The sequence below is a fragment of the Rhipicephalus microplus genome, unplaced genomic scaffold (assembly GCF_043290135.1).
Source record: "Rhipicephalus microplus isolate Deutch F79 unplaced genomic scaffold, USDA_Rmic scaffold_16, whole genome shotgun sequence".
Taxonomy (NCBI): Eukaryota; Metazoa; Arthropoda; class Arachnida; order Ixodida; family Ixodidae; genus Rhipicephalus; species Rhipicephalus microplus.
The window spans coordinates 10,814,576-10,840,951 of NW_027464589.1; the positions used below are offsets into that span (position 1 = coordinate 10,814,576).

Consider the following 26,376-nt stretch of genomic DNA (forward strand, 5'->3'; position numbering starts at 1 on the left):
TACTAAAGCTAGGTGCTACAGCCACATCCTCCAATTCTGCGTTTGTGCAAGTGGGGCATGTAATAAATTTTCTGTGCTTTCGATTTCCACTTGATGGATTGACGTTACAGCAGCAGCTGTCGTCGTTGACGTGTCCGAGGCATTCTGCAGCTCGTACTTTTTGAGCATGTTGATGTGGAAGACAGTTGTTCTGTGACCGAGGTCCACAGCATAATCCAATGGGCTTTTCTTGTCTGTCACAGTAAAGGGGCCCTTCCATGTTAGTATCAGTTTGTTGTGATCGGCGGGTAGCAGCACGAGAACTTTGTCACCCACGCTTAAGTCCCGCTTCTTCCCCTTGCGATCATAGTAAGTCTTCCGACGAACATGTGCCTTTGCAAGGTCCTGAGATGCTATTTCACAGGTTCGTTGCAGACGTTTCCACAATTCTACGATGTATTCGTAGGTTGACTTGGTCGCGTCATCCAACTTTGGGTTAGTCCACAAGTCTCAAAATCGTCATTGGGCCGCGAACGTATCGGCCATAAAGCAACTCGAACGGCGAGTATCCGGTACTCTTTTGTGGCATCTCCCGATACGCGAAAAAGAGGGGGCCGAGGTAGCGGTCCCAATTTTTCGGGCTTTCCCGACTCATTCGGCGGAGCATTTGCTTCAACGTGCCAATGAATCGTTCCACTAACCCGTTTGCCATCGGATGGTAAGGGGTTGTCGGTAATTGCCTGATAGATAGTAGCCGGCTGAACTCCTTCATAACCGACGACATGAAGCTTGTCCCGCGGTCGCTTACAATTTCGCGTAGTAGACCAACTCGCGACAGCATTTCCATTAGTCTCTCTGCCACGACCTTGCTTTCACTCGAAGTGTGATCGCGTCTGGATATCGCGTTGCAAAATACACCACGGTTAGAATGTACCTGTTGCCCTTGGAAGATGTCGGTGACAAAGGACCGATGATGTCGATGCCCACACGTGAAAACCGGGTCTCAATGATTGGCATGATACCTAGCGGAGCCCGACCAACCAAATGGCGCGGGACAGTCCGTTGACAGATATCGCAGGACTTCACAAACCTCTTGGTTTCTGATTGAACACCTGGCCAGAAGAATTCGGCAAGAATACGGTCAATTGTTCGGGATATCCCTTGGTGTCCCGCGAGGATACCTTCATGGGCTAGTTTGAGCACAGTCTCTCGCAGTTGTCTCGGCACGACCAGTTGTTCGAGTTCCTTCTCCGAGAGTAGCTTGTGCTTCCGATACAAGATACCATCTACAAGAAAGAAGCAGGTTTCGCGATTCGTTACTATTACCTTTTTACCAAGACTCTCATAACAATGCCGTAACGATGGGTCATTTCTTTGTTATTTCTCAAGCTTCACTTTATCTATGATTGTGGTAGTGGCTTTCAGAACAGGTAGCCTGGTTGTGGCGCATGTTTCTTTCACTGCTGCAGCACAATCACCTAGTGGTACTTGATCTGCGGGTCTATGAGGTGTGCAAGTTGTCTCTACTGTCATTGGTAAGTAGCCTTAATCGTTTCCGACATCACTTTGCGTGTCGTCCGCGATGATGGGCACGGGCGAGTTAGCGAGTTTTCTGACTACCTTCCCTCCGCTGTAATCACGATGCCTCTCACGATGCTGTTGGGGCTTGTGCGAATATTCTAGCTCTGTAGATCGGGCACCTTCGATATTGCCTAGCACGACATCGTATAGAGGGTTCTTCATGCATTTAACTCGCACGACACCGGTGAAGAACGGTGTGTCAATAGAAACGATTGCCCCCGGCAAGTTGTGCACTGTTCTGTCGAGCAGAAAAACCGGACTTGTAGTGCCCGTAAACTTCTCTTCCGGGACAAGCCTTTCTCGTACCACTACCGTGTTGCATCCCGTATCTCGAAGTACAGATACAGTTTTGCCCTCAAGCAAACCTCTCACTACAGGCCGAGTTCCGACATCAGCCACAGTTGGGGTATGCGTTGACGTCATATTCACGACCGGGATAGTCTCCCCAGTCTGGAGTACGACGTACCCTTCATCCGGTTTCTCCGGTGTGTCAGCGTTGTCTCCTTTTTTGGGTGATAGCGTGCACGACGCCAACTGCTTTTCCTGGGTTCGAGTTGTCTCCACAGACGAACCGTTTCTGCCACTCGACCAGCCTGTTGCTGACTGGTTATTTCTTGTCCGAGACCAACATTCAGACGCACGGTGCCCTGTCTTACTGCACAAGAAACAGAGACTTTGGCCCTTAAACTGGCGCTTAGCAGTTTCTGCTTTACGAGCATCTGCTGAGCTCTCCTTAGATAGCTTGTCCTTGCCCAAATCGAACAAATCTTCGGCTTCTAGAAAGCAGTCTGCGTTCTCTGCTAAAAAGTGCAATTTCTTACAGTTCCTCTCCTTCAGAAATAGCCTCAGGGTGGGTGAGCATCCCTTCATGAACTGTTCTGAAATCATTACGTCGCGAAGAGCGTCATATGTTTTCTCGACATTTTCCAGCTCCATCCAACGGTCGAAATGACCTGCTATGCCAGAAGCATATTGGAGCCCCGTCTCCTTGTCCTGTGGTCTCGCCTTGCGAAATTTCTCGCGGTATCCTTCAGCCGTATACCGGAATCGTAACAGCAATGTTGCCTTCACCTGATCATAGTCGGTGACGTAAGCAGAGTCAAGTCGACTACTCACGGATAACGCCTCTCCTGTCAGGCACAAGCCGAGCGAAAAGGCCCATTTGCTCCGAGGCCACTCCCGAGACACCGCGACGCGCTCAAAACGCTGCAGATATGCGTCGAGGTCATCTCGCATCTCGTTGAAGGGTGGCAATAGCTTGTGCGGGCCACAGCTATCCATTACAGCTGGGGACGCTGCGTCATCGCTTACCGGTCTCCCTATCTCTCCCGCGTTCGAACCAGTCTTCTGCTCTTGCAACTTTAGCTTCAACAGCAAAACGCGCTCCTCGGCTTGCAGCCATCTTTTCTGCAGCGCTATCTTTTCTCGCTGCTCGTCGCGAACTTGGGCACGAAGGTCCCTTTCGATAACGCGCTCCGCGTCAACCCATTCCTGCAGTGCCGATCCTGTTAGACCCATGTCCGTTCCGATCGCGTGCAATTTCTCTAAATCCATCGGTTCGTCCCGCCCGTCTGGCTCTCGGCAAGAAGGTAAAGCCGATCTATCCTGGAATATTCTGATTGCCTTTCATCGCCTTTCTAATTTTCGTCTGTCGATCTGAGATAAGGAATTTGCCAAATCCCGATGCAAAACCAAGATAACGAGCAAACAGCATTCCTAACACCAGACAGATTTTTTTAATTCAATGTGATGCCATTCGGGCTGCGTAATGCGCCAGCCGCGTTCGGGCGCTTCATGGACAATATCTTGTGGGATTTAAAATGGGAAATCTACAAGCGTTATTTGGATGATGTAGCGATCTTAGGATGCACATTTCAAGAGCACAACACATGACTCGACCTTATGCTAAATTGTCTAAGCAAAGCATGTATGGTTTTGAGCAAAAAAAATGCCATTTTGAAGAGCGTCGAACATTCAATTGCGGCCACTTGGTGGACAAAGAGGGAATGCGAACTGATCCAGGGAAGACGGCAGCATTGAAAGCCATCAAGCTGCCTCGCTCAGTAAAAGAACTACGGAGCTTTCTAGAACTACGTTCGTACTTTCGTCACTCCATTCCTGCATTCCCTAATATCGCGCATCCACTGACGTGTCTGCTCCAAATAAGATGTGCGGGTTGAATAAACACCGGATTGTGCGAACACTTTTAGTGAACTAAAGTTCTGATTGGCGTTCCACCCGTTTCCTCGACACTTCGATCCTACTTTTTAAGGCGAAATTACCCGAAAAAGTAGTAATGGAGCCTAATAGGGGCGTGCGATGAACGAATAGATCGTTCAGAAGTAACCACACAGGAATGCGTGCCATGTGCAAACCATTTAGTCTTCAAAGGTATGGGAGATTTGCGCGGGAGATGGGAGCCGTGCGCAAACTGTTGTTGAATAATCTAGCCGTTCCCCTTTCTCCTCGCTCAGTCTTCCGTCTTATTTTGCTGGTGACGGTTGGCGCTGCATGTGTCGCGGTCGGTGAGCACGACGATCTAGGAATTACGTTGTGGTGCTTTGTGTGTACGCTTGGATGAGCATTCGCTGCTGCTTTTGCATTTTGCCACAGTCATGATAGAGCAGGTTTCGACACGTCCCCACACCACGCTATATATCTCTGGCTTAGTCAAGATGGTCACGACCAGCTCATGACACCACTGGGTGGGAATGAAGGCCAACATGGCGGCCGAGAAGACAGCAGGCCCTATCCACTATATGGTTTCAGTCTGAATCAGGACAGAAATCAGCACTAGATTCTTTGACAAGTAGGTGATCATTCATTATTCCGCAGTACTTGTCGCGTGTACGATACGGATCGTGCTTGCTGGCAAAGCACTCGGCCCCGTTGTATACCCCACTCACGAAATGCACCGCGAAGATAGGCTTAGGATTCCGCAGTTTGCTTGTGCTTTGTGACCAGCCAGAAATTCGCCGCATTGCTGTCAGTCGCCGTGATGAGATTCGCGCTCACGATATTGCGAGGAGAGCTCGTCGATGTATTGCGAATCGTCCAAAACACGTTGCAGTTGCTCGTAACGAGCTTGGTTGTAGTATGTCATTTGCTGTAAGTGCACCGGCATGGGCTCGTGGCGCTTTCGCTAGTGTCGAAACTCTGAAAATTAGCCGCCATTAGAATTGGCTTCCTCATCAATCGGTCGCAAGCAGCTCGCGCCAAGTGTTGACAGCGGTCACGGCGGCGGACTCGCGTTTGCTCGCTACACTTGCACTCGCTCGAGCTAGAGAAAAAGGGCTGCGTTATCGTCGGTTTCTGTGTCACCTGCTCCAAACCAGCTTGGCACTGTTCGTGGCGGCGGCCCAGCGTACGCTCGCTCTCGTGTGCGAGGTTTGCTGGCGGCAGACGCTCCGCGTGCAATGCCGTGTTTCATCTCAAGCTCGCTTGGAACTGGCTGACATCACGGCACATCAGACTGCGGCACCTCGGAGTCATGGCTACAGCCACCGCACTTAACCTGTTGAGCTACCGGGATCTTAATGCTTCTTAGACAATGTGCGACACCACAGTAAAATTATTTCCATGTCATAATATACACGTATGTTTTTATTTCACCATGAGCATATCTGTCATATGTATCCATATTTATCCTCTGTCGCGTGTGACTGACTATTCTTACAATCTTATTCTGCAGCCGTGACCACAAACCATGCAGAAAGATGTGGCTGTGCCCTGGTGTTTGCACTGTCTGTCATTTATCGCTTTCGTCGGAGTTGCTTCAGAGAGACTGTATGAGATGTGAAGGTAAAGTTATTTGCGTGTCATATTTTACACGTATGCTTTTATATCGACTTACACGTACTAGTCATTTGCATGCATCTTCATCTTCTGTTAGGTGTGAGTAACTATTTTTACAATCTGATTGTACAGTCGTGGGCACACAACATGCAGAAGAAGGATGTGTGCGCTGGCGTCTCGAATGCCTGTCATCTAAAGCTTCTATTGGAGGAGCTTCATAAGGTCTGTAAGAGATGTGACAACAAGGCGAACTTGTATCCTGCATTTTACGATGAATTCCCTTGAAGACTGGAGAAACTTTTTGTGCATAGGAAAATAAAAGATTTCAATGTCTCACTTTTGTCTTTCATTGTTACAGTGACTGTGAAAGCAGTAAAATACAGAGAGCTAAATATTTTTTTGCATGATCTTTTCAGTGCCATTTCTTGCTGAATGCGCAGAATAACAGGCTTATAAATTTTTAAGCCTGGCGGAGAGTAAATCAATGAAACAATATTTCAACTGGTGATAAAAAGTTCATCAGATTGGAGTATTTGAGTGGACCAACCGTTAATCCGGCGAGGTGCAACTGTGAGGACTAATGGTTGCCCGGTAAAGTGTAAATGTCGGGACTAACGGTTGATTGATTGATTTTCGGGGTTTACCGTCCCAAAACCACCATATGATTATGAGAGACACCGTAGTGAAGGGCTCCGGAAATTTCGACCACCTGGGATTCTTTAACGTGCACCCAAATCTGAATACATGAGCTTACAAAATTTCCGCCTCCATCGGAAATGCAGCCGCCACAGCCGGGATTTTATCCCGCGACCTGCGGGTCAGCAGCCGAGTACCTTAGCCACTAGACTACCGTGGCAGGGCTCAGGACTAACGGTTACCCTATAAGGTTTAAATGTGAGGACTAAATGCTAGTCCTTTGAAGTGGTTTGTGGGACTAACGGTTATCCGTTATGTTGTAAATGTGTGAACAAAATGTTAGTCCCTTAAGCTAGTCTGTAAAACTAGCTGTTAGTCGTGGTGCTGTTAGTCCTTAAAGGAATTAATAGTTGTGGCAGCCTCACTAGTTTTCAATAGGACTAACCACATGCCCTTCAACATCCTTTTGCCTCAGAGTGTATGGCTCCTACAGAAGTACACTCGGACGCTAGTGGCGTTGGTGTCGGTGCTGTTTTGGTTCAGCGCGGTCAGACCAAAGAAAATGTCCTAGCATATACGAGTCACTCCCTGAGCAACTCTCAGCGTAATTACATCGTTACAAAACAGGATTGTCTTATTTATTTACATATACTGCCAATCCCAATTAGGGATTATTGCAGGAAGGGCACATACATTGTAAAAGGGCAAGATTTATACAGAGGGTACTCACTGAATTATTATAATAACGAGTGAGACAAAGCCGACAGAAACACATTTGATGACTACATCTGTACCACAAAAATACATTCAGTAGCATAGGACATCAATTCCAACTAGTACTGAAAAAAAAAGAAAAGTGAGCACTTCAAACAGTGGACAAGAAAAAAACAGAGTTCGTCAGTTCTGAAGACAATAAATAACATTCGAGCAGAGATGAAAAAGTTTCCAATGATTGACTGTTTGTTACACTGATTGGAAAGTTATACCACTCACGAATTGCTAGTGGAAAAAAAGAATATTTCAGACAGTCCGTCCGGCACTGATATTCATTCAGTGTCTGAGAATGCTTTTGTCGTGTTGGCCTTGTGTCTTTAAATGACATGTACTTTGAACTGTCTATGTTTAGCTGTTGGTGAACTGATATAAGAATTTCTGACGTGCCAGTTTAGCGCGGTTTTTTATTGTTAAGAGACCTGCTTTTTTTGAAAGTTCTGTGGGTGAGTCAGTTATTCTGTACTTGTTATAGACAAATCTTATCGCTTTTTGTTGTATTCGTTCTAGGGCATTTATGAGATTGTTTGTAAAGGGAAACCACACGACATTTCCATATTCTAAGACAGGTCTGACGAATGCTTTGTAGACTAGAAGTTTCGTTTCAGGTGGCGCGGAAGGGAGACTTCTACGAAGGAAAAACAGTTGTTTTAATGCAACTGATGTGACATGACTAACGTGGATATTCGATCTAAAATCTTGCGTTAAAGTTAAACCTAGATATTTGTGTTCAGTCACTACCGGAAGTGGAGAGTTATTTATAACGTAAACAAATTCAGATACTTGCTTTTTTCTTGTTATCCTCAAGAGAGCAGATTTTTTAACATTCAGGGTCATTTGCCAAAGAGCACACCACTTAGATATGAACTGCAAGGCATTGTCCAGTTTTACATGATCTTCTGGGGCGTTTATTTCCTGGTAAAGTATACAATCATCGGCGAAAAGCCTCACATTAACACCAATGCCAGCAGGTAAATCATTAATGAAGATAAAAAATAAAATGGGGGCCAAAACAGTGCCCTGCGGTACACCTGACGTAACGTTGGCTATGGTGGAACTTTCGCGATTGACTTGCACATACTGTGTTCGGTTACTCAGATAATTGTCGATCCAGTCAGTAAGTGGGCCTGCGCCTATCGTTGCTTCTAAATTTTTTATAAGTTTTTTGTGTGGCACCCGATCAAACGCCTTTGAGAAATCTAATTGAATTAAATCAGTTTGTTTTGTACAGTCTACATTGAGGGAGATGTCGTGAATTAGTTCAACCAATTGGGTAACTGTAGATGGTCCTTTGCGAAAACCGTGTTGTAGTGGCGATAAGATGTGATTCTGGTCAAGGTACAACGTTAGATGTTTAAGAATAACGTGTTCCAGTAGTTTGCAAGTTGTGCTGGTTAGTGAAATGGGTCTGAAATTTGAAGGGTCAGCTTCGCTACCAGATTTATGAACAGCAGCTACTTTTGCGATTTTCCAATCTTGGGGGAGGGAACAGGTCGATAGGGACTTATTGAAAAGTATACACAAGTATTTGGCTACCCATTCAGCATATCACCTAAGAAATTCATTTGGCAAGTTATCGGGACCGGCACCCTTCTTAGTATCTAATTTTAACAACAAATTAAGCACTCCGGACTCTGTCACAACAAGTGGTTCAATATGTCGGGTGTTGCAAATGTCAACATCAGGCACATTTCCATCATCAATCGTGAAAACAGATTGGAAATAGTTATTTAGCTAGTTTGCTTTATCTTTGCTTTCTTCCGGGGCAGCGGGCTTAATACGGTTTTTGAGATTAAGGTAGTTCCAGAACTTCTGGGGAGACGTTTTCAAAAAGTTGGGTAGCGTACTTGTAAAATAGTTTGCTTTGGACATTTTTATTTGGGATTTCATCTTAGTAATTGCTTGACTCAACTTGTTTCGAATTTGTGGGGTAGGTTTTGCCTTCAAAGTTTTTCTGAGGCGCTTTACTTTACGCTTGCAATGAATAATTTCATGCGTTATCCAGGGATTATGTTTTCGTGTTTTCTTTGTTTTAGATGGCACATAGTTAAGAACGCAACGTGTTACGACTGATTTGAAGCTTTCCCATAGTATTTCCACATTTGTGTTTGAATCATTCGCAAGTATTTCAAATGAAGCAAGTTCATGGAAAAGATGATCAAGTATACTGGTGTCATCGGCATGATTAAAGTCAAGATAGGCAGAAAAAGAGTTGGACGGTATAGGGATGTCAACTATAGAAATGGAGCCCTGAATAACTTCGTGGTCTGATATGCCCTCAAGAATTTCAACCTGTGCATTATCTGCAGGAAAATGATCGCTTAAGAACACCAAGTCGAGTATATTAGAACAGCACCCTTGGATACGGGTAGGCTGTTTTACGATTTGTCAACATGATGTCAATGAGCGCATTCCTGCATCCGCTGTTGTGTTGCATTGTTCGCCAGTTTATATCGGGTAAGTTAAAGTCGCCGAGCAAAATTAGCCTGCCTCCGAGAACATACCGATGCATATACGTGTGCAATGCCTACAAGCTATCCTTGTCTGAAGATGGGCTGCGATAAACGCAGCCAACAAATACTGGGCGAGAAGTGAAGAGAAGCTCGCAAAATATTGCCTCGACTCCGATGACCTCAGGAAGTATTTCAAAGGAAAGCTCTTTTTTAAGTAGGATGGCCACACCTCCCCCGCATGTCTGCCTATCTTTACGAATGATGACGTAGTTGGGGGGTGTTACCTCAAAATCCTTTATCTCATTTGTCAGCCATGTTTCTGTCACAGCTACGAAGTCAGGTTCAATTCCAAGAAGTAAGGTTTCAAGCGGTACTAATTTTTGAAGCATGCTGCGGGTGTTTATGGTAAGAAATGTTATTTCTTTCGTTGGCTGCGGCGTTGTGGCTCGCCCGATGCTTCCGTTTCGTCGTTCTTTTCATGGTTAATGGCGTGACGGCCAGCGCTTACGAGCACAATATCATTTGTACCGTCATCTCATCGGTACAGATCTTCATTCACTTTTAACTTGTCATAGACCAGAAATACTTTGTCTCCGGCTTCTTTTTTGATTTTTGCAATATGCCAAAGCATTTTTCTGATGTATCTTACTCTATTTGAGAAGTCCTCTCCAACAGAGAAAGTGGTGCTCTTTAGTTTTGTGCAGTTTCTAAGAATGGTTACTTTGTCTCGGAAGTCGAGGAGTTTCAGCATCACTGGTCTAGGTTTCTGAGCATTTTGTTTTCCTATCCTGTAGATTCTTTCTATTGGAATGGGTTCTTCTATTGCAGTGGTCCTCGCAATAAAGCGCTTCCAGTCATACCTTTACGAACGCTCTTTCACTGTCGCGACAAGCCACCATTTTTAGTGTTAGCTGGTCAATCTGCACAACCCATCCGGTCGACTTGCACATGAGATACTTCGCCTAGAGAAACACCACTTTACGGCTGCTTATAAAAGTGGTCGCCAGCACGATGATGCAAATTGCCTTTCGTGGCTGCCGCATCCTGCGACAGACTGAGACGCGGACAACTTTGACGGGTACATCGCATCAGTGGAGACAGAATTTCTTGACAAGACTGTATTTAGCAATGAGCAGCAAAAGGACAGTGCTCTAGAGCAACTTTTTGCTAGCGAACGAAACTCATCAGCCACTCGTTTTTGCACCCGTGACAGGCTACTATACAAGAACTATTTTAATATAGGTCCGCAATGTTGCCACGTTCCATTTCTCAAGTTTTGTTATCAAGTGCTCCACTAGCAGACCAACTTTGAGCTGCCCTGGAGGCCCGCCAGGCGGCGGAGAGTTTCGGGCTCTCTGTCCCGACGTGGGAGACGCCCTCTACACCTGGCGTCTAGCCGAGTGTCATTCAGAACCGCTTTTTTGGGTAATTAAGTTTAACCACCCCCACCACGTACACATACTGTCATGAATCGTTAGAAAGGGCTGAGCGAAGGGCGCAGAAGAACAGCAAAGTAGTTCAGGCTAAAGGAAGAAACATGTGTTCAACATAGATATTTGTTGATACTGACCAAGCGCGGGGCCATTTCAAGCAAACAAAAAAATTGAATAAACGAATGAAAGGAGCGAACAATATGGGGCAACAAGTGCGAATAAAAAAACGAAAGTAAAAAACGTCAATAGGTAAAGATGGGCCAATTACTGCGCAAACAGGGGGATATACATTCGCTTGTGAATGAAAGGGAAAAGTGTTCACGGATGCTGTATGTCAACCGTCACAGTGCGTGTTTCTTGTTCACCATGTAAGTGCGTCAAAAGTCGTTGCGTGCGTGCTCATCCGTGCACCTCAGGTGTAAGTTTGGTGAGACTATTGAAGTCACCCGGTCTCTTTGGAGGTTCCACAGGTGGCAGTGGAAATCATCATAGACCTCCCGCGAATTGATGGAAGGGGCTTTCCGGAATACGAGATTGTTACGAGTCCGGACGCACTTATTGAGAGCGCTCAGTGATAGAGGACTATATGGGGTGAGGCTACGAAAACGATAACAAAGTCATCGCCCTCTTCTTCTCAGAGAGCTTCTCTTTCTCGCTTCAGTGGCACCATTACACATGTCCTCGCACAGACGAAGCCCGCCGGGCGTGTCAGGCGTCTTCTCGTTGGGTGCATGGCTTTAAAACCATACCACGGTATGACCGCATGCCTGCTCCCGCTTCTTTTTTTTTTTTCGTGCGTGTTTGGTTTTGAACCACTCCAGAGGCGGTGACAACTTTTTGGCCTCAGGGGTTGCTGATTGGCTGAAAAGAAAAAAAAAACGTTGCTCATGACATCATCACGCTCACTGGTCGTGAAAAGTGGCGTTCGACCGAAGCGATGCAACGAGTGGCGAAGCCTAGTCGGCAGCCGCGTAAAGGTGCTATAGTTGATCAGCATACCAGGAGATAATCATCGAAAGGCACCACGTCGGCGCAGCCTTCCTGCACTCATCAGTGGCTGCGATCAGCGACCGAAACCGAAGGAGAGTTGTGTGTAGGCGAGGATCAGAGACCACATTTCGTGTGTTTCGTGCCATCGTTCGCATTGCTTTTGGAACTGGAATGTCATCCCCTGCAAATGTAATCCGGGGATCACACGAAGAATAATCGACGGTATCCCGTTGCAGTACGTCTTTACCATACTGTGCCTCTCGCGCGTAATGTCTCCGATGATATGTTGGGTCAATGGGTTCACATCTGCAGGTGCAATCTGCGTACAAACACCTCAAAAGTTTTCGATGGCCGCGAACAGCTTATGCGATTGTATGTGCTCTGTCTTCGTGGTTCGTTCCAGTGCTTTGCGTGAACGTCTAGTGTTGTGTGCAGCACGGAACGATTACACAATCTGCAGCGACAAGCTTTATTGCCTCTTTATCGCCGTCATCCCGCATGTTCTGCGGCGTGACGCTGCCTTGTTACTGGCGATGCGCCGGGGTTAACGCGTGGCGTCCGAAGTGCTTATCGTGTCCCCAGTTGTTTCCTGATGTTATGCAGCGGTACTACATGCAAAAGCGTTATTTGCTGAGCAAGTGTGTTTTGAAGTGTGTCATACATTGTTGCTGACACTGGAGTTTTTCTGTGTATCAGGCACCTCTGAACTGAAACTCCATCAAACATGAATTTGCTTTTTAGCTAGCATATAGACTGTCCCCAGTTCTGTCTGTACTTTGCAAGTTGTGCTTTCATACAGCGCTGTATTAGACATGCCCGAAAATGTTGGAGCCATGAATGACAAACTCAGGTAGCCCCCATGTATATCATGTGGAAATAATACAGACCAGCACCTCCTATATTTTTTCAGTGCCTGGGCGAAAGAGCGGAGTGCAATGAGAAGCGGACGTCGGCATTAGCGCGGCTTTTAGCCGCCAGGCACAACCACCGCATTACACTCGCCATTGCGTCATCTCTCTCACAAACGGATGTTGTGGCTGCATTTGAAGCTGCTCTTCGGTTCAGTTTTCGGCTGAATTCACACTATTTGAAGTTTAACTAAACTTGTGAACAAGAATAGTGAAGCACTTCTCGCTCTTGGCACCCAGCCCGTTCCAAAGCATGTGTAGTTCGCGGTTACTTGATCGAAGCTCTCGCACGCCGTCTGCCAGGCCGATACCAGAGAGCACATGCAAGCGATCCGCGGAAGATCGTTTCGTCACTTAGTTGGTCTGACTCTCTTCTCAAAGTTTTTTGAGTAATACACGTGTGGCCACCTACAGAAAGCAAATGCCCGAAAAAATGAGGAACTATGTCAGGTGATTCCACCATTTGACATGCTCGAGCCTGAAGCAATAGATGAAATCGTGGTGTACGAACAACAAACAAAAACAGCTGCACATACGGCGCGATTTCCGCAGCCTTGGCCAATGTTTTATCAGGCTCTGTTCAAGTTTAAAATCTAATGTGGACTCTCAACTTGAGCAAGCTTGACAGGAGTGAAAAATGCAGACCGTTGTCAGTTGTTTGAGCTCGTCATCATTGTTGACGGGTCTATATCAGGAGTATATAAAATTTCGAGACAAGCGCACGAGCGAGTGAGCTTTTAGACTAGAGAACATCTACACGCATTTTGACCATGCCTTGTGGAGGCGCCCCCGAACAGCGACGAGCGGTGTGGCGCAGCGCAGCGGCCTAGAGAGCGTGAGCGCTCAACGCACGGCCGTCGTGCTTTCTCGCTACTGATGATGAAAACGCGCTGAAGTGACTGACCTCTGAGGAATACAAGCAGTAGATGGTGTATATAAATGGCTCGCTGCCATTAAAGTAAGAGAAGCTTTACTCTGTGGCTTAGCGTTGGGGAGCGCGAGGTCACTGGTTCGACACCCCTCTGCAGAACTTTTCCTTGTAGTTTTTTTTTCATTGCACTTTTATAACACATATTTTAGCCACATCCGTGGCGGAAATACGTCAGTGGAGCCGTGGTAGAGTCCGGCATAAAATATTTTCGTGTTAAACAGGCAGCCGTCATCACATATCTGATATCTCTCCCATCGGTTAAATTTGGCTGCCATCACAACAAAAATGTCACCTTCAGCGCCGGCGAACCCCGTGAAGTGTGAGAGAACGCATTGAGGAAACGGTGCAGAAGGAGTTGGTCAATGCAAGTGATGAAATGTGCTTTATCAATTATTTTACTTATTTCACCAAATGTGCCAGCGGAGTGCTTGAGTTCATTGCTATGTCCTGCCGTGGTGGATCGTACATCGAGCAGGCAGGTCTAAAAGTCATGTTCTCGACCAGGACTTTGATGTGCGACGGGTTCATACTTTTAGCTGGGAAAAACAGCGGGAAAAATATGAGGACACAGAAACGCAACACACACGAGCGCGTTGTCAGTGCTTGTGTGTGTATTGTGTTTTTAGGTCCTCATCCTTTGTGCGCTGATTTTCTCAGCAAAAACTTATGTCTGGACATATAATGTTTTCTACGTGTATTGTCTCATACGTACCCAATTCCTTTCTGCAAGCTAGACGAAATGTCATTTCCGAAAAAGTCAGTGGTCTGATGACCACATGAGGAGGGCAGCGGCACCTGCAAGAAAAAAAGTCTATATTTATTCACCTCCATTGTTTAATCACTTTCAATGTTGCCATATTTAGGCACCTCCAATGTTTCGCATGTAAAGCATGTTATTTAGCGGAATGTTGCGCCATTGTGTCTTCTTTTTTGTTTTATGCCACTCCTGTAGTGGGCCAGTGAGAGTTGACTGTAAGAAAGAAATGAATAAATAAGTAAATAAATTGCATTTCAACACAATACTGATAGCCTCAAGTAGCTCCAATAATACAGAAAGTTGGGAGTTTAGATAGAACTATTTGTGAAGAAAATAAGACTGCAGGGCGATCGGTTCCCGTTCAGTCATTCAACAAAAAGTGGAACGCGAAAGTTATATGGTGATTTAACATGAACGAACGTGTATAATCGGCATCAAAGGAGCAACTGGAGAGATGCGACAGCAATTGGTAGCAAATTTTTTTTATTATGCTAAGCTTCTAAGTAGAAACGCAGTCTTGTCTTTACTCTTATCTGTAATTTTCGCACCTGCAAGGACAATACCTGGGCACTTACTATTTAATGCAACTAAGGATGTGTACTTGACACCTGGATTGTTCATCGCTTACTCCTAAGTGGGTCTTGATCATAAAAGCGTAGCTCTTGTCGATATCCGGTATCATCAAAGTAAAACGTGTCATATGTATGGGAATGCATTGCACCACTCCAGTGAAGCACTTGACCAACTGCGTTTTGTGGTTCATTGCTATTGTCATTGAAACTTTCCAAGCTGACGGGTATAAGGAGAGGAGGGGGAGAAAAAAACTGCGACTCCTTTCCTACTAGTCGCCTTCTTAAGATTGCGGATAATACATGGGCACAAGGTACAACCCCACGACTAGGAATACTCCGGTGCTGTTAAGTGGGAATTAGTAGAGCTCTGTGAATAGGAAAATTTTGGGTGCCAAGCAGTTTCATTGAGTAAAACTCGAATTCAATATCTTTCAGACAGTTGATGAATACTTCTTTAGGACTTTTTGAATATTCCAAACAAGAAACTATAAGAAAAAGTTACAGAACATTCTTAAGAACATTCTAATGAGACAGGGTCAACGAGGTGTTTTTTTTTAGTTAGGTTTGTGAAGTGCCTTAGAGATGGTGTTCCCTAGTTGTTTTATGAAGGATCAGGAAATGCAGAGCGCTAATTTGTATTCATGATTTGGTGCAACCTACTGTCAACAACACTTTACAGGTGAAAAGAAGACACAGTTTTCTCCCCCTCTCTGTTCTACGATTTCTTGGGAGGCCCAACTGTAATTGCCGTGCACCCGCCAAATTCGGAATCCCTAAGTTTCAAATGCTGAAAATCTTTCTTATGTATTTATAGAATTTTTAGTCTGAAACAAAATAATGAAAGTCCGCAACTATGCCACGTAGATTCGAACCAGCAATTTAGTGAGTCCATCCATTTACCGCCATAGCATCAGCTTGTAGGTAGCTTTGCCGCAGCACTATATTATGACGCAGTGAAGCACAATCAAAATCTTGACAACCTATCTACTATGTGTTTGTTTTCCTCGCAATGTTTGTTGAACGACGATATTTTTTTCTTAGAAGAGAGAGAGAGAATAAAGTGTTTATTTACTTTCTGTTCGAGAAAATTAGTAAGTAGGCAATGTGCAAAATATCTGGCAGTATTTTGAAGAAACGAAGCTTTTCTAGATCCCAAAGCAATTGGTAGGTGCCAGCACGACCTAGTTCTATTAAAGCTCAAAAACACCTGCTTTTTCGATTATAGTGTCACAATGCCAGAATGTCACAATAAACTACGTATCTACGAATTTCGCAAATGAAGTAATGCAATACCTAGTGCTGGTGTTGCACCCAAATATGCATATAATTGTTTTTTTATTGAAAATGTTCACTAGAATAAACGCAGGCAATCAAGGTGATTGGCTATTCAGGAAGAGGTTAAATTTTCGCTCTGGTGCCCCTCCGCGGTGGTCTAGCGGTTAAAGTATTCAGCTCTTAAACTGCAGGTCACAGTATAGAATCCTGGCTACGGCGGCTGCATTTTTGATGAATGCGAAAATACTGAAGGGTTATGTGCTCAGATTTCGTTGCACGTTAAAAGAACCCAGTTGGTCAAAATTTCAGGAGTCTCTGCCCACGGCGTCTCTCATAATCATATTGTCACGGGGTCGTGACAGGGTGGAAGACAGGAGACTTTATGTTGGGATTCAACTGTATATTTTGGTGAACCTGTGCCCGGCAAACGGAAAGTCTGATTACAGTAGCAGTCTCGCACAGATAGCAGTGAGCAGAGCGTCGGGCGTCGATCAACTACTGACAAGTGGCGAAGAGCATCGGCATTCATACTCTTGCCATCGAATGTTCTAGCGTTATCGCTGGCGGTGGCGTAGCTTCCAGAATAATTTGTACAGTTCGTGGAGTGGGCATGATCTTATCGAAATGATCTACTACAGTACTGAAGGTTCTCGAAAACTGCAGGCGCAGTTTGCGCTGAGAATTGTGTAGTTAGTCGGGACGATAACAAAGCTTGAGGAATAGAACATGGCATTGCCCCCCTCTAAAAAAGGCATCGTCCCGATGCTTTAACTAAAGATGAAGGTACAACAATAATGCAAGAAATTACAATGAATAATCTACGATACAGCAATAATACAAAAAAACACTGCTTCAGTTTGTTAAAGCACATGAAACGGCTTGAGGCGTGCGACATGGACGACTTCAGGTCACGATCGGCGTCGTTGAAAGTTCGTGATGCCGCCGGGGACAACCTCATAATCAAGTGGGCCGAGGCGTCGAACCACCCTGTACGGTCCGAAGTACCGTCGCAGAAGCTTTTCACAGAGTCCACGTTGGCGTATCGGCATCCACACCCAAACACGTTCACCAGGCTGGTATTCCACAAAGCGTTGCGAAGACTGTAACGGCAACTGTCAGTCATCTGTTGATTCTTCATACGAAGATGCGCGAGTTGTCGGGCTTCTTTGGTGCGTTGAAGGTACGCACTCACATCGAGGTTTTCTTCGTCGGTAACGTTGAGTAATACGGCATCGAGCGTAGTTACTGGGCTCCTTCCGTAGACCAATTGGTATGGAGATATCTGCGTCGTCTCCTGCACCGCTGTGTTATATGCAAAGGTCACGTACGAAAGAATAGCGCCCACGTCTTGTGTTCGACATCGACGTACACTGCCAGAATGTCGGCGATCGTCTTGTTTAGCCGCTCGGCGAGGTTGTTGGTCTGTAGTGGTACGCTGTAGTCCGGCGGTGGTTTGTCTGGCTATATGCCAAGATCACTTGAGTTTGGTCAGCAGTAAATGCCGTTCCTCTGTCGGTGATGAGAACCTCCAGGGTGCCGTGACTTAGGATGATATTTTCGACGAAGAACTTAGCTACCTCGGTTACACTGCCTTTGGACAGGGCTTTTGTCTCGGCGTAGTGGTTGAGGTAGTCGGTAGCTACCACGATCCACTTGTTTCTGAAAGTCGACGTCGGGAACGGCCCTAGTACGTTCATACCAATCTGCTAGAATGGTCGGCGAGGTGGTTCAATTGGTTGCAGAAGTCCTGCTGGCCTTGTTGGCGGTGTCTTGCGTCGCTGACAGTTGCGGAATATCTTCACATAGCGAGTGATGTCGGTGGTAAGACGTGGCCAATAGTACCTTTCTTGTATCCTCGCGAGCGTGCCGAAAACACTGAGGTGCTCTGTAGTTGGATTGTCGTGTGGGGCCTGCAGAACTTCTGGCCGCACGTGGGTTCACGGCTTGATGGGGGCGTCCGGTACATGAACGAAGCAGCACCTCCACCAGATGTCACGGAGTCGTCACGTGGCCGAAGACAGGAGACTTAATGTTGGGTTTCAACTATTTATTTGGGCGAACTTGTGCCTGGTAAAAGGAAAGTCTGACTAAAGCAGATGTCTCGCACAGATAGCAGTGAACGGAGCGTCGGTCGTTGATCAAGTACTGACAAGCAACGAAGTGCGTCGGCATTTATACTCTTGCCATCGAATGTTCTAGCGTTATTGCTGGCGGTGGCATAGGTTCCAGAGTAATCTGTACAGTTCGCGGAGTGGGCGTGATCTTATCGAAACGATCTACTACAGTCCTGAAGCTTGTCGAAAACGACAGGCACGGTTTGCGCTGAGAATTGTGTAGTGTATTGGGGCGATAACAAAACTTGAAGAATGAAACGTGGCAATATGGTGGTTTTATGACGTTAACCACCAAATATCAATCAAAATCAAACTTTCGCTCTGGTGGCTCAAATAACACTGACAGACCAAAAATTTTGCGTTGACGAATCTCGAGATAGACGTTTATATTTAACATTACAAAGAAGCCACTGTGACGGTGCAGGGCATCTCCATGTAGGAACTGGCTTTTTCTCGTGTCAATGCATTTCCTACCATAACCGAGTTTGAAAGGCAGCTTCGATACAAAGTAATTTTGTTGAAAGGCGAAGCATAACAAAAGCCAAATGACCCCAGTCAATCAAACGTTGACGTCGTTTGTCTTCAGGAAGTTCGAATATTTGGAATAGTCAAAACTTAGTGCGAATCGAATAAGAAAGACTATTCGAAAAATATACGAAAGCTCAAATATTCTCCCGCCCTGAGAAATTACATGACAATGTTTCAAGCAAGACCAAAACTAGTGCTACAATACACCAACGGGCATTCATACATATACGTTGAATAAACAATCAACTATACTCCTGCGTTAACACGGCTTACTTTCATATTTTATGAATTCTTACAACAGAGGATTGGATCGTGTTTTCTTTTTCATCTGCCCGATCACAGAATGGAGGCAAGGTTCTAGGTGTCTCAATACAGCAGCAGCAAGCGTAAACGCCACCACTCTATTGAATCATACCATGTATCATATTGAAGGAAAAGAGTGTAAGCGTTCGTTTTCTTTGCTAGACACTATGTTGATGAGGACTAATGGACAATGAGTAGAGAAGTGTTTTAGTCCTCGTTAACACATATATTGCCTCACATGCTCCTTTCTACGTTTATGTTGTCGGTGTATTATGCGTGTTGATAATGCCCTGTGCAATCCACGCCAGAATGTCCGAAAGCATTAAAGGTACTTTTGAAATGACCTGTTCGACTGCAGCGTGCAAACGCGAACAGCTGAGTTTATTCTGGAACAAACTCGGCCGCTAGCGATAAAGCTTGAATATTTAACTTGTGTACTACTTGTGTTGAGTTTTCAACATGAGTGTAAGTGCCGACTCACCTAGCCGCAGATCAGATTGCCGATGGTGGACGTTTTGTTTCGCCGCTATCAGTGCACAGCCTACATTACTTGCTGTAGACAGTTTGCCAGCCACAAGATCGGCCAAATGATTTCCAACTTAGACACGCCTACTGCTGCCTTCATCGACATCACGGCCCAATCAGAGCACACTTAAAAAACACTTTATTTAAAAATATACCGCTCCTCACTTTTCTTTAAAGTGAAAAAAATATTCCCTTTCCCAAAAGATTATCTCTTCAACAAGCCCATTCATAAACTCTAAATACCACACCTAGCTGGTGTCCACGGTACCATCCGGAAGCACAAAGAAGATAAAGAGCAAGAACACAAAAATGGTAGAATTAGAGTAACACATTGATGAACTGTCAATGAGACGACCGAACCTTATACCAACACCAAGAGGCACTAGTTATTATTATCTGAATACTCATTCAGTCCTGTGACTTTCTACCAAAAATATACTGATATCATACCTCTCGTACCATCAAATTTTTATACAGCACTTTGAGCCTCAAATGCAAGTTCACCATGCGGCCATGTACAAAAAATCGATGTCCGTTTTCGAAAGTCATAGTCTTTAAAGAGAAACTGCTTATTGAGCAAAGGCTCAAGTAATAGCGTCCAAAACGAGACTGACTCGCACATTGCAAAAACAACTCTGGCAAAAGTGGTTTCATGCGCAGTCGCGGAAATGCGTGTTTGCACCTGCGCCTTCGACCACACGGACGCTCTGTGGTATTCCTAGCTACGACGCTGTAACGATACAAGCCAACCTGCGCCTTCGACCACACGGACGCTCTGTGGTATTCCTAGCTACGACGTTGTAACGATACAAGCCAAACGCGAGGCGTACCCTCCAGACGCGCTGAGACAGAAGCGTCTGGACATTGTCCCTTATGCAAACGGTTTTCTCTGTCTCCTTGTCTAACAAGCGCCCACTGAGTGCCCTCTGCAAACCGAGACGCTATGGAAAACGTATCAGTTTTCTCACCGCTCAAGTAAAAGTAGCTTTGCGATCTCCTGTCTTCTTCTACTTCTGTACTCTTCTATACACTAGTAGAGGTCGCATCATAACAAACCAGGAAACTCGGACTCTCTCGGTTCCCGAGGGAGTTATTCGCATAGACTTCAACGATGCTTGTGGCCCCTGTTATCGTATCCAACGGTACACAATAAACAGCTGCCATAACCTCAGAACATTCTTCACAGCACTCACCGTCCTCACGCCGATGACCTTCAAGCATTCTTTCAATGGTGCTGTTGAGAGGTTGACCTACCACTTCCTGGAAGGTGCTCGGCCTCCGACAGGTATCAAGACGCGCCTTATTTTGAATGAAACTTTCTTGTTTCATGCACTCGGAGCTTTATTTTATTAGGGCAGCTTGTTGAGAAAGTTGATACATATTCTTGGTGGGAATACCAGTAGCACTCATGAAACGGAAGAATTCAAAACAAAAAAAAGAGAAAGACAGGAAGGATGTTGAACTATCAACTGACTTTAGGCAGTTTTAGTTTCACGTTCGTAGGAACTTCACGTACGCAAACCTGGAAAGTCCACATACGTTACGTGCATGTCGTCAGAAACGCTTTTAACTATGCGTACGCATCACGTGGCGAGAGCTAGCACGTAGCTCCATCTGTTAGGAATCACGAACACTGCGGTAGCCAATTGTCGAAATGCTATCTTGTTGTCGGGCTCGTCACGTTATCTCGTTTGAGTGGCAGCGCGATGCTGTCTACACATCCAAGAAACGCACGCAAAGCATTGTATCTCACGTACGTCCGAAAAGCTAGCGCGGGGCCGCTATGTTGTGCGCGTTCGCACTGCTTACATGTAAAGATCGACTTACGCAAAGCATCTCTGTACGTGAAACTAAAACTGTCTCTTATTTCGACGAAAATGTGAAGAAACCAATATGGACATGCGTGCTCACAGCAATGAAACAGAAGTGCCCTCTATCACGACATGCTAGAATTACCTTGAGAGTCGCATTTTGAGCAGAAAAAAAAAAAAAAGCGAATCAGAATGAATAGAGCACAGACAGGCGCAGATTAACAAAGGAAGTTTATTTTCAGAAACACACATATGAAGGAAAGGCAGAGGAAAGTAGGTATGATTAGATACTGGCGGTTAGAGAATCTAGCCAAATCCAGCTCTCACAAAAATCGGCATTTAGTTTACCTGTATTGCACGATGCGCCGCGGGATCTTTAGATTTTTTGAATCTCACGCGATGTCAAAAAGTGCGTTGCGGCAAGGAAGAAGAAAAACAAAGGAAAAAATTCAAGACGTGGCTTCGTATGCCGCTGTTCATTGTCGACGGTGACAGGGAAAAGACCGGCGAGTTGGATCATTTATTAGGCTAGTCGTTCCCCGATTCTACGGCAACAGATCGTTCTACGCATCAGAAAAAAAAATGCTATCCAACTGCACCGGAAATTTCGAAAACACAGCCAAACATGTTTTCTTTTTTTCCTCTTTATAGCATTGGCGATGTGCTCATCGTTTGTCCGGTTTGAGACATAGCGAACAAGCAATGATCACTCTGGTGAAATGGCGGCGTCAAACAAAATTGAGAGCAGCTGTGCCTAGGCAAACTAATGTAACGATAGGTACGCCTTTTAAAGCCGTAGTGAGAATTGTGAAACCTAAAATTAGCAATGCATAACTAACCTAATGAAATCACACTGTATTAGGATTCAGATTCCTTTTTGTTAATTACACCAAAAAAGGTACAGAACCTAAGGTTATCACAAAGATATACGAAAACCCTCTGTGCTAGTTTTACAAAAGTAGTAAACAGCAAATATGTAGAAGATCGTTCGTAGCATGACACTTCCTCAAGCTGGAATGAAAAAAGACTGACAGAAACACAGTTCACGATACCTAGGGACCAAACTAAAAAGTTCTTTTGTATAAAAATAAGAAAAAGAATAAAATGTATAACGATAGCAAGCCTGGTAGTACATTTCAATCAATACAACATTTCTATCTAGAAAATTGTTCGAGAAACAAGTTCATCTAAAAGAAGTGTATCACAGGTCATTATAGAGAAACCAAAGAAAAATGCATATTTATGCACAAAATAGTAAACAAGTATTTTATTTGGGCAACCTGTAAGTGGGCTCATTGTACCCTTTTTAATAGCTTTCTTTAGGGGAAGTGGTGATGTTGTAAGAAGAAAAAGAAAAAAAAAGTGAGCCCCGTAACTGTCTGCATCACCTCAACAGCGCTCGCACCTCAATAGCGACACTTCGACAGTAGCTCACAAGAGATGGTGATGAGGAGGGATTAAAAAGATAGGAATAAAGATGTTGAGAGAAAGAAAAAGAGATGAAGTAAGCGTAAAAGCGTGAGAGCGACGACATATGGAGGAGAAAGAGGAGGTAAGAAAGATGGGAACACGATCACAGGAGTCCGAGGATGAAGCACGACTTGCGAGAGCTCTTGTCGGTGTCAGGAGATGGAGTAGAGCAAGTCCAGTCGGTCAGAGCTACACTGTCATCGGACGTCGGCGTCAGGAGATGACGTAGAGCGAGCCCAGTCGGCCAGAGCTACGCTAACCTCGGAGATCGCGAGCGCACAACTGGTCAGCACGGAATCCAGCGAGCGAGTAAGTAATAGCTTTCTTTCAGGTTCCCCTAACATTGAAGTCAAAATCTTTTTTTTCTGATCGGTTTAGAAGAGACATGGTTTGATATTTCATTGTTTGTTGAACAAATACGATAAACATTTCTTCGTGTTATTGACTTGTGTCGCTTTTGTGCTCTAAACCAGTACGTTGATTCATTTTTGTTGTCAGTGATATATATTTTCCCATGATGTACTAACTGAAGTTCCTTGAAAAAGATTATATATCAGCCCTTAGCATGTTATGCTTCATAAATAAATGTTGTGTTCCTAAATCTTCTAGGTTGCCCCTATATTTCTCAAAGTATCGAAGTAAACGTTTTTGAAATACTACTAATTTATTATAGTTGTCTTGTGTTGTCATCCCCCCTACCTAACCTTGATAGCATATTTTGAGTAAAAGAGAACATAATACATTATCTTCATTAGCCTCACAGAGATGAAAGCAGCAGCTCTGTATAAACATTCCACATATTTTACCAATTCCACTACTAGTTTGTCGATATACGAATTTCAGGATGGTGCTTTTCAAATGTTACACTGAAAAATTTTTGCATAGTGGCTGTATTATGAAACTCCCTTCCTAATGCGATTCGCAACTTGGTATTTATCCTTTTATGTTCTGCATCAAATGATGTATGTAGTCTTATTTGCGTCTAACTGCATCCGAATTTATCTTAACCAGCAGAATAAAGATTACAAATTTGTCTATCTGTTAGAAATCTGTCTATACCACCTGTCAAAGAGTCCCCCTCGTTGTTTTCCTCGTTACTAGCTATCCTGCACCCCGAAGGTCCCGTGTGCCCCCAAAATAAGCTACTGCACATTTTGAAAGTCGCCAATCTAGCTCATGACCTAGCCTCCCATCGAAGCGAATTCCGTCTCGATGAAAACGACCCCACGTATGCACCTATCTGTTTATTTTCACCACCTCAAAGCCTTTCTTTCGACTCATCCGCCATATCTCTTGGTTTGGGATGACAAGTGCTCTGCGCAGGTTGCAGTCACGCACCGGCACCTCCGGTATCGTACAAATCACTGCCTGTGCCTGAGGAGAGATGACGCGCATGTTATCGACCCCTTTTGCTGGTGTGGTCGCTAGTCTCGCTGTATCTTCAATGAAGACACCGTTTGAACTACCTGCGATTATTACGAGGTTTCGTGCATCAGCTGCAGTTTTGAGTTTTGCGCTCGCTTGCCTCATGACTGCTTCCAGCTTGTGTTCTGGAAACGTCCCTACTGCAACCTTCTTGTCACCTCTTACTCCCTTTTTTTGATTGCTTCTGCGCATCGATTCAAATTCGAGTCCCTGGTGATTATCACGTGCCGTGACTTTTCAGCTGGAGCGTCCTGCACCTGGGGGTTAGCTGCAACTGTGACACCGGCTGCCTTTTCCCCTCCCAGCTCCACCACTACTACGCTGAAGCCGGGTCTCGCGACTGTTGAACCGGCCGAACCGATTTTTTCCAAACTTGCTTGCTCTTTCTTTTCGCCATTCCGGTTGCTGATGCCCTACCGTTCTCTCTGTCGGCCGCTTCTTTGTTCACTTTCGCTAGTACCTCCTCGGCGGACTTGAGCCTTTCTCCTATAGCCCTCGTTTTCTCTTGCTCTGTCACCAACGCCATCTCCAGCTCGGTGATTCTCATCAGCAGTTCACTCTGGGCAACCATCATTTTCTCCAATTTTTCCTCGGGCTCACATTGCCTACACTTAGTGTCAGCCCCCTCTCTATTCTTGTCTGCACTTTGGTCCAATTTCAAACCCACGCCGCATCCTGAAAACTTTACAGCCTTTTATTCATGTCTTTTTGAGACCAATTGTCCTTATGAATTGTCCCGCTCGATAATTACAAAACACGGCCTACGAAAAAAAGAAAGTCTACTTGATTAATATGTAGGGTTTAATGTCCCAAAACCACTATATGATTATGAGAGACGCCATAGTGAAGGGCTCCGGAAATTTCGACCAGCTGGGGTTTTTCAACGTGCACCCATATCTGAGCACACAGGCCTACAACATTTCCGTCTCCATCTGAAATGCAGGCGCCGTGGCCGAGATTCGATCCCGCGACCTGCAAGTCAGTAGCCGAGTACCTTAGTCACTAGACCGCCCCGGCAGGACAAAAAGACCAGCAAGGCTACAAGTACTTGTAAAGTAATACGATCAGCAGAGCGCTCAGACGAAGTGGTCGTGTTTTTTTTTTTCCTTTTTTTTGCTATTTCGTTAAACCGTATTAACCTACCGGCCAAAGAGTATGATATATTCAAGCAGGTTGTCACAATTTATAGCATACACTGCGGTTTTGCTCATTTTATTATTAGCTTATTCTCCTCTCCCTGTTCTCCTCCCCATTTGCATGCTCTTCGAAAGTAAGCAGTACGCTGCCGCCTCTACACGAATATCAAGCTTCCCTGTTGAAACATACTTTCTGAGGTGACGCGCTTTTTTTCAATTCTGCTGATAAGTAGATCTTTAACTTTTGCGGTCTTATCCCACAAGCTTTATAAACATAACGTTGAGTGCGAAATGAAATTACTCTAATTCAGAGGTGTAAATATATTTTGGGGACATTAATAGAAAAATTGTGGGTGCTATGTTTTGAAACACCCACATATGCAAATAACAGCTATCGCTTTGCTCAGTTTTCCAGTTTTGAGTAATGCGAAGCCTGACTTCATACCACTGTCTGCTGCGCAACCAGGTGCAACCACAGCGTAAGAAACTATGAGGACACAAAATATTAGGTGTCTTTGCGCATTCAACACTTAAAAACAGAGCTCCAAGTTTTTTCAAGTAGTCGCCACCACAAAGCCTTACGCACGCAGAAATTTGAACGCTCTAAGTTCAGGCTTTAACTGGGAAATGAGAACACGTACGTCATACAGGTAAATCGCGAAATAACTTGACCACAATAATTTTTTTTTTGCCGTTGGCCTTAGCGATTGCCGGAGCTATCTTCCAGACCCCGGTTTTGCTTTTTGTTTTTTAGTGAGAAGGTGGACACGAACGATCCCCTTTTGCACTATATGCAAACGCAGGACAACCTTCAACAAAATATTTTAGCATGGGTAATAAGACTGTACAACGCACAGGAAGGGAGATATCGATGCATAAGTAATAAAACAGTACGACGCACAGGAAGGGAGATATCGATGAATAATGCAACTGCATAGCACAAATTTCCAAGGTCATTCGTGCCGGATAAAGCAAGCTTCGTT

At 45.0% G+C, this 26,376-nt stretch overlaps 1 protein-coding gene across 1 annotated transcript in view; it reads right to left on the reverse strand.

Annotated features, from left to right (window-relative positions):
- Positions 1-26,376, reverse strand: part of LOC119167796 (WD repeat and HMG-box DNA-binding protein 1) — a 465,682-nt gene that overhangs the window by 96,656 nt on the left and 342,650 nt on the right. The window contains exon 12 of the mRNA XM_075883385.1: positions 14,190-14,272. Within this exon, the coding sequence (XP_075739500.1) occupies positions 14,190-14,272 (83 nt within the window). The remainder of the gene's footprint in view (positions 1-14,189; positions 14,273-26,376) is intronic.